Source organism: Dromiciops gliroides, chromosome 4 (assembly GCF_019393635.1).
Source record: "Dromiciops gliroides isolate mDroGli1 chromosome 4, mDroGli1.pri, whole genome shotgun sequence".
Taxonomy (NCBI): Eukaryota; Metazoa; Chordata; class Mammalia; order Microbiotheria; family Microbiotheriidae; genus Dromiciops; species Dromiciops gliroides.
The window spans coordinates 32,366,816-32,379,596 of NC_057864.1; the positions used below are offsets into that span (position 1 = coordinate 32,366,816).

Consider the following 12,781-nt stretch of genomic DNA (forward strand, 5'->3'; position numbering starts at 1 on the left):
TGCTACTAGCTTGTATTTTCCAGCCCTGACTCTGTGTCATACCTCCCAGCTGTAGATTAGCTGCCTATTTGATGAGCCACCATCCATCGGTGCCATGATTCAAGTCACTGAGAAAACTGTTGGGCAGCCCGAGCCGGCCACCTCTAGCCTCTGCCTGTCTTTGTATTCCTAGGGCTTAGCACGGGGCCTGGGAGGCAGCAGGTGCTTCATAAATGCTTAGGGACTGGCTATTGACAGCCGCTTGGAACTTTATTGGGTAAGCCCCAGCCAGGGTGGTACCTGCGGTTGTGGGCCCTCAGCTGAGATAATATAATGGCTGCAATGTGATTAAACAGTTACTAATTATTAATTATTCTTTTTAAAAGCCCGGCAGGTCTAGGGTTTCACAGGCCCAGGGAGCTCCCAAGGTGTCACCGCACCCCGCCTGGGGCACAGGCGTGTTCTGGGACGCTCTGAGTGAGAGTGGCAATCTGCAGTGGGGAAGTAACTTTCCGGGTCCTCTCCCCCGTGACGTCACGGGAATGGGGGGCTGTTTGGAGAGGCTCCAGCTAGCGGGCTTTGGGGCCAGGGCTGGAGGTCTGTGGGGGGAGGGGCCCTCTACCCCAGCCCGGAAAAGTGCCGAGTCATGCTGAGCGCGCGGATATGGAGGGGGAGGGAGAGAGGGAGGGAGGAAGGAAGGGAGGGAGTGAGGGAGGGAAAAGAAAAGCAGGCGTGGTCTCGGGAGGACGGACTCGCCCCCAGCCACCCCTAGTCTCTCGCGAGATCAGGGATCTATAAAAGCGGTGCTGGGCGCGCCACCCTCGCCTTCTCCAGCTCTTCTTCACGTGTTGGTGTCCCTTCTTTGCGTGTCTGCGGAGCGCAGCTGGTGAGGCCGGGAATGTGGCGGAGCCGACCCTGACCCCAAGGGCCCCCGTTCCCCCCTGCGCCGTGCTCCCCCTCTCCGGGCTTCTGGGAACGGGCTGGGAGACCCGGGACGTCCTTGGGAAGGCGGGCGACCCCCCCCCCCCCCCGCCCCGACCAAAGTCCACCGATTGGCTGACCGGGTCACATGGTTCACCCTGGGTGGGGGCGTGTTCGGGAACCTTCGGGAGGGAGGGATGGACTTTGAGATAGTCGAGTTCGCTGCGGCTTGGCCGGAGGGAAGGCGCCTATAGGCATGGGTAGACAGACGGGGAGCCGGAGACCCCGGCAGCGCCCCTTGCCCCCTGACAAACTCTAACTGAGGAAACTGAGGCTCAGGCAGGGAAGGAGCCTCCTTCACGTCACGGCTTACTGGAAGGGGGGGTGCCCTCGGCAGCGGAGCCGCACCTGCATCGGGCTCCCCTCGTCTGGTGTTGACCCCCCAGGCACCGGGGAGACTAGTCGGAACACCCAGGCTCCCTCGGGCTTGCTTGCCTTAGATAGCCTCCCGCCCCCTCTCCAGCCTCAGTTTACATCTTTGTAAGAGTGAGCAGGGTTGCCACCAAGAAGCAGTGCGTACACCTAAACCCTAGATCATACGAGGAAAGGCCACGTGGGGGTTGTCCCCCACTCCCGACAGCAGGGGTGCATGCACCCTTGAGCCGGGGGTGGGGGGGGATGTACCCTAAGCCAGGGTCTTCTAGCTTAGGAAGCCTGTTAAGTTGAATCTGTCCAGGGAGATGGTGATGGGGGAGGGTATTGAAGCATGGATCCTCGGGGCTTTTATAGAAAACATTTTCGAAAGGGGAAGAGATGAACCTTTAAGAAGGGAATGCCCCCTTGTTTCTCTAGCTGGTGGTTAGGTGTTTAGAGCGCTGAGCCTGGAGTCCGGAAGACCCAAGTTCATATCTGGCCTCAGACCCTAGCTGTGACCTTGAATAAGTCACTTAGCCTCTTTCTGTCTCATTTTCCTCAACTTTAAAATGGGGATAATAGCAAACATCACCGATCTCTCCTGGTGGTTGTGAGGAACAGATAAGAATAGTTGTAAAGCTCCCGTGGAGAGTGAAGCTGGTGGCTTGAGAGGGCAGCCCTGCAGGGGCCGGGTAGTAGAAGGGGGCATTCAGAAGTCAGGTGAGGGAGGAGAGGACAGCTGGAGGCTTCCCCACCCCCTTGAGCCTTGGAAAAGGCTGCTCCTTCATGGGTGCAGTTTCCCTGACTGGACATCCATTCCACTTATCTCTGCTTTGCACTGACCAGAGCGTCCAATCTGGGCACTGGAGCAAAATCAACCATCTTTCTCCTCTTTTTGCTGGGGGCGGGCGGCCTGGTTTGGTAGAGGACCCTGTCCCAGATGTATCCAATCTAGATCAGACAAAACCCGGCTGCTGCCTAATCTGGCTGGCGAGGGTGCCAGTGGGTTGTAAGGGCTGCACCGATTGCATTCTAGTTTTGGGTGGCAGCCAGGACTTTGCCTTAAGGAAATCAGTCATTTTAAATGACCAGGCAACCTTGCTAGACCAGGAGGGAGGGGCAGCAGTAAGATGTTCAGGCTCTGGCCTCAACTAGCGTGACCACTTGGTGCCAGGTGAGCCTTTCCCTGCTCCCTACGGGTGAACCGCCTGAGGCCTGCTTAGGAATGGGGTGCGGCAGCCCGCCCTAGACTCTGGCTGCTGGTCTTCCATTCTCATTCAGCTTCTCTCCCCAGTTGCAGTCGACATGGCTTCGGGAAATGCCAAGATTGGGTTCCCAGCCCCCAATTTCCATGCTACAGCTGTTATGCCAGATCAGCAGTTCAAAGACATCAGCCTGTCCGACTACAAAGGTGAGTTGGCATTGTCTCAACCTGATTTACACTTCCTGATTAGCCGCATCTCAATAACAAAGGCCCCTTTGTGCTACTTCTGTGCCGCTTTGAGTTCCCCTCTGGGGCCTGTTGATGCCCCCCCCATGATCTGTGCTTACGGAGGAGAGGATAATAAATCCATCCCATGGCCCTTCCCTCTGTCAGTGCCTCCAGTGCTGATATTGGAGGGCCTTAGTTGGCTTAGGAAGGTACCCTCTCTTTTTGGGCCTCCACTGGAGGCTCTCTTTGCTGCTCCTGCCCCCCAAGGCCTGTTGTCAGGGTGCAGACAGGTCCCTGAATTGAAAAGGAACAGGGCCTTCTTCCTTCTATGATGACTCGGGCCTGCATGACAATAATGTTCAGATCCTGCTGCAACTGCCTTCAGCAGAGGCCCAGCATGGTTGGCTCTGGGCCTTCTGGATGAGGCTGGTTGGCAAAGTAAGGGGTAGCTCTCCTGCCTTTGCATACATCTGTCCACACACCCCCTAATCCTACAGGGAAGCCCTTCCATGGGAGGGCCGGGGGTCCACCCTCCTCCGGGATTTGAGGAACAGAATGGCCCTGGAAGATTTGTTGGGATATAAACAATGTTGCTGTTGAGGTTGGCTTTCAGAGGGGAGACCAGATGCTCGCTTCGCCTCGGTTTTGGCTTACAGAATAACCCTGAGCCTTGGCCTTGTTCTCCCAACATGACTCCTATGGGCTAGAACTGACCTTGGTCCCTGGGCCCACAGGCTAGTTTGAAGGCAATGGAGTGTGGGAAAGCCCTGTGCTGCTTATCTCTTGGGGAGGAGTCTGCCTGACTCCCTGGGTAAGATTTTTCTGTTCAGTTTTCCAGGAATAGCTCTGTAGGGAATATTTACATGGGCTCCCCTCCACACCCGGTAAAGTTCTTGGCCTGGTGTGTCTCACTAGTGTTGTCCAGTCAGTTACTGGTGTAGTCTGAAGCCTGGCCCAGCCTTCCCTTTTCTACAGCAGCACACTCTACTTGTGGTTGGTTCTGCCTCCTTATCCCCATTGCAATCTGAGAATTGGAATCAAGTCCATTGGACTGGAAGGGGAGGGAGACCTTGTGGCAGAGGGAGTATAGAGACCCTGGGGTGTTACTGAGAGGCCGCCCCAATGTCTAGGTTTCGTTTTTTAGTAATCCTACTTCCCCCAGCACCCTGACTGGTTGCCTGAGCCTCACTTAGTTCCTTCTACCATGGAAGATCCTGCTTGTAACTACCTTGATAACTGAGTATCATGAGGTCATGCTGTCATGCCCAGGGGTGGCCGGAGCTCCTGATACTGGCACTATGGGTGGAACATCTGAGGGCTAGGTAGTCTTGCCAGGGAATGAGCCCATGCAGGTGTGTGTGTGTGTGTGTGTGTGTGTGTGTGTGTGGGAAGGTCAGAGGGGATCACTTTCACAAGGCAGCACCCACTGGGATTGGGACAAATAGCCTGATGCTCGATCCTTGGCCAGCTTATGACTTGTAATTTGTCTCTACCTGTGGGGAAACACCTCCATTTTCTCCCAAGGAGGATTCCTTGGGAAGGAGGCGCTTGGGCCTTTCCATCTGGGAGGGGGATGTGTGACTGCCACTTTAGGGTGGCTCCAAACCATGTGACCTGAGCTCACCAGTGTCCCCCTTGCCCGTCCAGGAAAATATGTTGTCTTGTTCTTTTACCCCTTGGACTTCACCTTTGTGTGCCCCACGGAGATTATTGCATTCAGTGATCGAGCTGAAGAATTTAAGAAACTCAACTGCCAAGTGATTGGTGCATCAGTGGACTCGCACTTCTGTCACCTTGCCTGGTAACTATCTGCAGGTGGCCAGCCTGGCTCTGGTTGGTGCTGCTGGGTCCTGGGAGCAGTGTGGGGAGGCCCAGGCTTTCCTGAGCACTAGCTGGTATTTCCTCATTGAGTATCCAGACTGAGTTGGAGCTCCTCAGAAGCAGTCAGCAAACACTTCACAGGTGTGCCTGCCCATCCTCTTGGAAGAATAGAAGGTGCTCAAATCAGCCTGTCTGTGAGAAAGCCATGTCTTTTTTAGCACCTTCTATGAGGCAGGCAGGCGCCTTGCCAAGTGCTGATGAGAAAGGGAAAGGCAGAAACTTCTTAGAAGGCTCCCAGTCTAATGGGGGAGACAGTGCAGATGAATGAGAAGTAATTTCATTGGGAAGGGGGACTGGAGGACTCCTGGAGAAGGCAGGATATAGGCTGAGACCTGAAGGGAAGCCAAGAGATGAGGAGGGAGGAGAGAGCATTGTTGGGGGAAGGGTGAGCATGAAAGGAGGTGAGGGGCAGGACCTTGCTGAGGAATCCCGGAGGCAGGGGCTGGTGCTCCAGGAAACTTGTCTGTGCTGGTGGGGGGAAGGGGACCATGCAGGGACTGGTACAAGCCTCAGTCAGCTCATGCCCCATTAGATTTCTAAGTGCCTCAGGGCACTTGGGTGAAGTTGTTCTGTCTTCAGGTCAAATATCTGAATGAAAACTGGCCACACTAGTTCAGTTGCATTGTATGTCTTGTTTTTTTTCTCCAGGGTCAACACTGTCAAGAAGAATGGTGGACTGGGAGCCGTGAACATCCCATTGATGTCTGACCCCAAACACACCATTTGTCAAGATTATGGGGTCTTGAAGGCAGATGAGGGAATCTCATTCAGGTGAGTGAGCATTGCTCTCCAATACATTCATGAGTTGGCTACATCCTCCTGGAGTTCTGCAGCTGCTGGAACCTGGAAAGGGGAGGTGTGGCCTTCTTTTTTCTTTTTACATATAATGTATTTTATTTTTTCCATTACATGTAAAGATAGTTCTCAACTTTTGTTTGTATAAGCTTTACAATTTCAGATTTTTCTCCCTCCCTCCCCCCTACCCTAGACAGCAGGTAATCTGATATAGGTTATGTATATTTTTATTTTTATATATATATATATACACACACACACATAATAACATTAATCCTATTTCTGCATTAGTCATGTTATAAGAGAAGAATCAGAGCAATGATGAAAAACCTCAAAATAGAAAAACAGCAGCACCCAAAACAAAAGAAATAGTATGGTTCATTCAGCATCTATACCCCGCAGTTCTTTTTTTTTTTTCCCTTGGATTTGGAGATCCTCTTCTATCATGAGTTCCCTGGAACTCTTCTGTACCATTGCATTGGTGAGAAGAATATAGTCCATCACAGTAGGTCAACACTCAGTGTTGATGATACTGTGTACAATGTTCTTCTGGTTCTGCTCATCTCACTCATCATCAGCTCACATAAGACCACCCTCCAGGTTTCTCTGAACTCCTCCTGCTCATCATTTCCTACAGCACAATAGTATTCCATTGTATTCATATACCACAACTTGTCCAGCCATTCCCCAATTGATGGGCACCCCCTCAACTTCCAATTCCTTGCCACCACATAAAGAGCAGCTATAAATATTTTTGTACATGTGGGTTCCTTTCCCCCTTCCATGATCTCTTTGGGGAAAAGACCCAAAAGTGGGATTGCTGGGTCAAAGGGTATGCACAGCTTTATAGCCCTTTGGGCATAATTCCAAATTGCTCTCCAGAATGGTTGGATCAGTTCACAGCTCCACCAACAATGCAGTAGTGTTCCAATTTTCCCACAGCTTCTCCAACATTTATTATCTTCTTTTTTTGTCATTTTAGCCAATCTGATAGGTGTCAGGTGGTACCTCAGAGTTGTTTTAATTTGCATCTCTCTAATCATTAGAGATTTAGAGCATTTTTTCATATGGGAATAGATAGCTTTGGATTCTTCATCAGAAAACTGCCTGTTCATATCCTTTGACCATTTCTCAATTGGGGAATGACTTGGATTCTTATAAATTTGATTTAATTCCCTATATATTTTAGAGATGAGGCCTTTATCAGAAGTACTGGCCTCAAAAATTGTTTACCAGCTTTCTGCCTCCCTTCTAATTTTGGATGCATTGCTTCTGTTTGTACAAAAATTTTTTAATTTAATATAATCAAAATCATCCATTTTGCATTTTATAATATACTCTATCTCTTGTTTGGTCATAAACTGTTTTCCTTTTCAAAGATCTGATAGGTAGACTATTCCTTTCCTAATTTACCTATGGTATCACCTCTTATGTCTAAATCATGTATCCATTTTGACCTTATTTTAGTATAAGGTGTAAGATGTTGGTCTATGCCTAATTTCTGGAGGTATGGCCTTCTTACTGGCAGCGCAGTGGTCCTGGGGGCCTGTTTCTTTCTCTAACTTCATGAGTGTTCAAAGCCTATTCTTATACAGGCTGGCTTTGGCTTCTTCAGCTCTAGAACCCAGAAGGGAAGGATTGATCCTAGCGTGGTGTCTTTTCTTCCTCGGTAGGGGTCTCTTCATCATTGATGATAAAGGCATCCTTCGCCAGATCACTATCAATGACCTTCCTGTGGGCCGCTCTGTAGATGAAGCACTGCGGCTTGTCCAAGCCTTCCAGTTCACAGACAAGTATGGTGAAGGTAAGCCTCAGAAGTAAAGGAGCGGGAAAAGCCAAGGCGTGCAGATGGGGGGGGGGGGGGGAAGGGCCAGGCCAGGCCAGGCCCCTCAGCCACTGTCTGAAAGGGGTTTGGTGCCTCCTCAAAGGGGATGGCGAACAGGGTCAGGTTTTTCTAGCTCAGAACATAAAAGGCCAACAATGCCCACATTAGCCTAGTGAGGTTGGCCTCCTTGGATATATGGGGTGCTTTTGTACTTAGGTAAATACTCAGGTATAATTGAGTAGGTATGGGGGGCAGCTAGGTGGCACAGTAATAAAGCACCAGCCCTGGATTCAGGAGGACCTGAGTTCAGATCCGGCCTCAGACATTTGGTAGCTGTGTGACCCTGGGCAAGTCACTTAACCCTCATTGCCCCGCCCCCCAAAATAATTGAGTATGTATGGCATAAAACTGACAAAAACAAACTCAAGGGGTGAGATGTTTGATCCTTGAATGAGTTAGGACGGCTCAGGACCCTTGGTTAGAAGCTTCCCCTCCAGTGATGGAGAGGAGTGATGTGGTCAGACCTGGGTTCTGGAAGGCCAGGCCTTCCACTGCCTTCCCTGCCAGGCCTTGGGAGTTAGGAGAAGAAACAAGAGGTCGGGCTGTGTGGAGCCAAGTCTTGGCCACTGGACTGTCTGCATGAGAGCCTGGGAGTCCAGCTTAACTTTTAGGTAACATCTAGGGAGTGAGCCTTCCTTGGCTGATGGGGGTGAGGATTGTAGCAGTGCCTTCTGCCCAAATGAGTGAATTTTTTTTTTTTTTACATATAAGGTATTTTATTTTTTCCGTTACATGTAAAGATAGTTCTCAACTTTTGTTTATACAAGCTTTACAATTTCAGATTTTTCTCCCTCCCCCCTCCCCTAGACAGCAGGTAATCTGATATAGGTTATATCTATATATCTACATACATATACATATATATATATATATATATATATATATATATATATACACACACACACATATACACATATAATAACATTAATCCTATTTCTGCATTAATCCTGTTACAAGAAAAAATCAGAGCAGTGATGCAAAACCTCAAAATAGAAAAAAAAAAATAGCACCCAAAACAAAAGAAATAGTATGGTTTATTCAGCATCTATACTCCACAGTTGTTTTTTTTTCTTTCTTGGATTTGGAGATCCTCTTCTATCATGAGTTCCCTGGAACCCTTCTGTACCATTGCATTGGTAAGAAGAATATAGTCCATCACAGTAGGTCAACACTCAATGTTGATGATACTGTGTACAATGTTCTTCTGGTTCTGCTCATTTCACTCATCAGCCCACGCAAGACCCTCCAGGCTTCTCTGAACTCCTCCTGCTCATCATTTCCTACAGCACAATAGTATTCCTTTGTATTCATATACCACAACTTGTCCAGCCATTCCCCAATTGATGGGCACCCCCTCAACTTCCAATTCCTTGCCACCACATAAAGAGCAGCTATAAATATTTTTGTACATGTGGGTCCCTTTCCCCCTTCCATGATCTCTTTGGGGAAAAGACCCAAAAGTGGGATTGCTGGGTCAAAGGGTATGCACAGCTTTATAGCCCTTTGGGCATAATTCCAAATTGCTCTCCAGAATGGTTGGATCAGTTCACAGCTCCACCAACAATGCAGTAGTGTTCCAATTTTCCCACAGCTTCTCCAACATTTATTATCTTCTTTTTTTGTCATTTTAGCCAATCTGATAGGTGTCAGGTGGTACCTCAGAGTTGTTTTAATTTGCATCTCTCTAATCATTAGAGATTTAGAGCATTTTTTCATATGGGAATAGATAGCTTTGGATTCTTCATCAGAAAACTGCCTGTTCATATCCTTTGACCATTTCTCAATTGGGGAATGACTTGGATTCTTATAAATTTGATTTAGTTCCATATATATATATATATATATATATATATATATATATATATATTTTTTGGTGAGGCAATTGGGGTTAAGTGACTTGCCTAGGGTCACACAGCTAGTAAGTGTTAAGTGTCTGAGGTCGGATTTGAACTCAGGTACTCCTGAATCCAGAGCTAGTGCTCTATCCACTGTGCCATCTAGCTGCCCCCAGTTCCCTATATATTTTTGAGATGAGGCCTTTATCAGAAGTACTGGCCTCAAAAATTGTTTCCCAGCTTTCTGCCTCCCTTCTAATTTTGGATGCATTGCTTCTGTTTGTACAGAAATTTTTTAATTTAATATAACCAAAATCCATTTTGCATTTTATAATATACTCTATCTCTTGTTTGGTCAAAAACTGTTTTCCTTTCCAAAGATCTGATAGGTAGACTATTCCTTTCTCTCCTAATTTACCTATGGTATCACCTCTTATGTCTAAATCATGTATCCATTTTGACCTTGTTTTAGTATAAGGTGTAAGATGTTGGTCTATGCCTAATTTCTGCCATACTATCTTCCAGTTTTCCCAGCAGTTTTTGTCAAATACTGAGTTCCTATCCCAGAAGCTGGAGTCTTTGGGTTTATCAAACACTACATTACTAGTGTCATTTACTACTGCATTTCCTGAGCCTAGCCTATTCCATTGATCTACCACTCTATTTTTTAGCCAGTACCAGATAGTTTTGATGACTGCCGCTTTACAGTAAAGCTCCAGGTTTGGTACCGATAACCAAATGAGTGAATTTTGAGCAGAAGTTAATGTCATTGAAACCCCTCCAGGCACATTCTCACTATGCCATGAAAAGTGCCTTGAGAAGAGGCTTTCTCCCTAGCTTTAGCGTCCTGGCTCCCAGCCCTCCCCATAACAGCTTAGATGAGCAGGAACCCCAGGCAAAGAGCTTGGCTTCTTCTGGCCTGGGCAGGTTAGATGCAGACCCAAGTTCTGCCCAGACCTTGGTAGCAGGTGTTGCTGTCTCCCCCTTTCTGCTCATCTTACTTCTGTAAAATTTCTCAGACTTGACTTCTGGTATGTCACTTCCCAGAAAAGACTGGGAAGAAGCGGAAAGGACTTTTAAGGACTATGAATGAAGACCTGGGGGGCTCTTTGGGGCTTCTGGTCTTATCTCTCTCTTTTATTTTTAATTTTGTGGGGCAGTGAGGGTTAAGTGACTCCCCCAGGGTCACACAGCTAGTAAATTTTGTGTTAAGTGTCTGAGGCCGAATTTGAATTTAGGTCCTCCTGAATCCAGGGCTGGTGCTTTATCCACTGCGCCACCTAGCTGCCCTTGGTCTTATCTCCTTATAGAGGAGGACTGAGGAGGAGCAGGGACCTGCCTGAGGGTTTCCAGCCAATGTCAGGCAGGCCTGGGTACTTGGGCAGTGATCACAGCCAGGTTGGGGGGGCCGGTAGCTGCTCCTGGAGGTTCTGGTGCCCCTGAAATCAGCCTTTGTAGCAACTTCCTCTGAACCCTGAGCCCTTGGGCTACTTGCCCAAGAGGCAGAGGGGGAAAGACAGACAAGGGCTGGGGCTTCATGGAAGCAGTTGGAAGGAAGCCAGGGTGTGGTACAGTGGGAGTCCCCTCAACACTGGTCTGTTCTGGCTAGCAGCTCCCCTGCCCAAGGTTTTCTTCTTTTTGCCTTGCCTGCCCTCAGGTTTGAGTCTTCTTTGATGGCCAAGGGTAGCCATGGTTGGCAACACAGCTCATGGGTTTGTGAAGGAATTAATGTGGTAACCTTCCAAAAGGAGGTGGTGACAGAGGCCCTTGGCTCTACCTGAAGGGCCCTTGAGATCTGGACTTGGCCAAGTCTTCTCTGAAACCCCTGGCCCCATCAGTCATCAGGCAGGACCACAGACAGGAGCCTGAGGAAAGTTCTGAATTACTTGCTAAAACTCCTTTTTGTGGTGGCACATTTTTTTTGTGGCACAGTGAATTTGCCATGGACTGGTATCTTGTTCAGTCTTGTCCAACCCTTTGTGACCTCTTGGGGGTTTTCTTGGCCAAGATACTTGGAGTGGTTGGCATTTCCTCCAGCGGATCCATTTTGTCAGCCAGAGGTGAAGTGATTTGCTCAAGTCAGTGACAGAGCTAGAAAGTATCTGAGGCTGGATTTGAACTCTGGTCATCCTGACTCCAGGCTCAGTGTTCTATCCCCAGTGTTGAGCCCCACTACCTGCCTTAAGTTTTTTTTTTTTCCCCTTTAAATGTTATTTATTTATTGCAGGGCAATGAGGGTTAAGTGACTTGCCTAGGGTCACACAGCTAGTGTCAAGTATCTGAGGTCAGATTTGAACTCGGGTCCTCCTGAATCCAGAGCTGGTGCTTTATTCACTGCTCCACCTAGCTATCCCCTGCCTCAAATTCTAAGCCTAGCACAAAGCTAAATGACATGCTTTCTAAGGCAGGCCTCTTTCAACCTCTGGTTCCCTGGGGTTCTGGGCACTATGAAGAGTGACTTGTGTTTAATGTTAGAACTGTTAGGAGGTCCACCAGCCCCCCCCCCCCCCAAAAAAAAACCAAAACACAAATCTGTGGCCCTACTTTGTAGACAGGTACAGCCTCCCTGGCAGGTGGTTGTCAGTCATCCAAACCCCTCTGGAGTGAGCAGGGAAAGGATTCTTCCTGGCTTCTGAAAGCAGGAAGGGTTCTAGAAGGTCACTGGGTTTTGTCTTTCAGTGTGCCCGGCTGGCTGGAGACCTGGGAGTGACACGATCAAGCCTGATGTCCAGGGGAGCAAAGAATATTTCTCCAAACAGCACTGAGTTGCTCTCTGCAGCCAAGGCTGTTCCACCCCAGGGGGCCTGGGGCTTCATGTCTCTGCTGTCTGCAGATCCAGAACACACATGCTTGATCTTCCCCAAGCTTTCAACTGGAAGGCCTTCATAGAGGGAGCCCAGAGGGCTAGCTGGGCACCTCCTCCTGAGGCCTCATTCCTCTCCCTCAGGGCAGCAGGCTGAGCCTGCCTTAGGCCTGCTGGCTGCCCCCCTCTTAACGACCAAGTGCTGTGTTAACCATGTTTGTACTAGTCAGCCCTTTGGGCTCCAGCCCTTCTGATGTTTTGTAGCCTATTAAACTTGTCTAAGAAACCTCTGGTGTGGGACTTGAGTTTATGCAGAGGACTTGACCTTGCTGGGTGTATAAGCACCCAGAGTTGGGGAGCAGCCCCTGTGAGTACCCACCTCCACCCTCTTCTTCCCTGACCATCCCAGGAAGGGAAGGGGCCCACAGCTCCCAGCTGGGGAGGGAGGGTGGGAAAAGAGCCTGGGGGTAGGGAATGGGAAAAGTCCTTCTAATGTGGGAGACCCCCCAATGTATAAACCAGGCAAGTACAGTTGGAACAGGAGGGTCACTGGGCAAGGCACTGGCCTTAAGGGGTGGGGGGAAGGAGTGTCAGTGGCTTCCTGGAGGTTCAGGGACTGCAGGTAAATGGGACTGAGCCAGTCAGTGAGTGCCAGGTGCAGTGAGGCCTGTACCTTGGGTTGCAGATTTGGGGAGTGAGGAGGGAAGAGGCCAGTTTATGGAGGCTTTTGAGTCCTAAGCAATCTGCCCAGTAGACACTTGGAGAGACCAGACAGGAAGTCGGCAGAGGTTTGAGCTGCATAGCAAAGCTTAAACTGGCTAAGTGAATTTGGGGTC

The 12,781-nt window shown here is 49.2% G+C and overlaps 1 protein-coding gene across 1 annotated transcript; it reads left to right on the top strand.

Moving 5' to 3' along the window:
* Positions 1 to 726: 726 nt before the first annotated feature.
* Positions 727 to 12,231, top strand: PRDX1 (peroxiredoxin 1). The gene is made up of 6 exons (XM_043962769.1): positions 727 to 865; positions 2,609 to 2,725; positions 4,394 to 4,547; positions 5,276 to 5,398; positions 7,096 to 7,226; positions 11,822 to 12,231. The coding sequence occupies exons 2-6, from the start codon at positions 2,620 to 2,622 to the stop codon at positions 11,905 to 11,907; spliced, it is 600 nt and encodes a 199-aa protein (XP_043818704.1). The 5' UTR covers positions 727 to 865; positions 2,609 to 2,619; the 3' UTR covers positions 11,908 to 12,231.
* Positions 12,232 to 12,781: the final 550 nt, after the last annotated feature.

What these genes read in the sequence shown, in the direction of transcription:
- PRDX1 (XM_043962769.1), top strand. Translation starts at nt 2,620, where the DNA reads ATGGCTTCGGGAAATGCCAAGATTGGGTTCCCAGCCCCCAATTTCCAT. An exon ending in CAGCCTGTCCGACTACAAAG is followed by an intron (nt 2,726 to 4,393) that starts GTGAGTTGGCAT and finishes TTGCCCGTCCAG; the next exon opens with GAAAATATGTTGTCTTGTTC. An exon ending in CACAGACAAGTATGGTGAAG is followed by an intron (nt 7,227 to 11,821) that starts GTAAGCCTCAGA and finishes TTTGTCTTTCAG; the next exon opens with TGTGCCCGGCTGGCTGGAGA.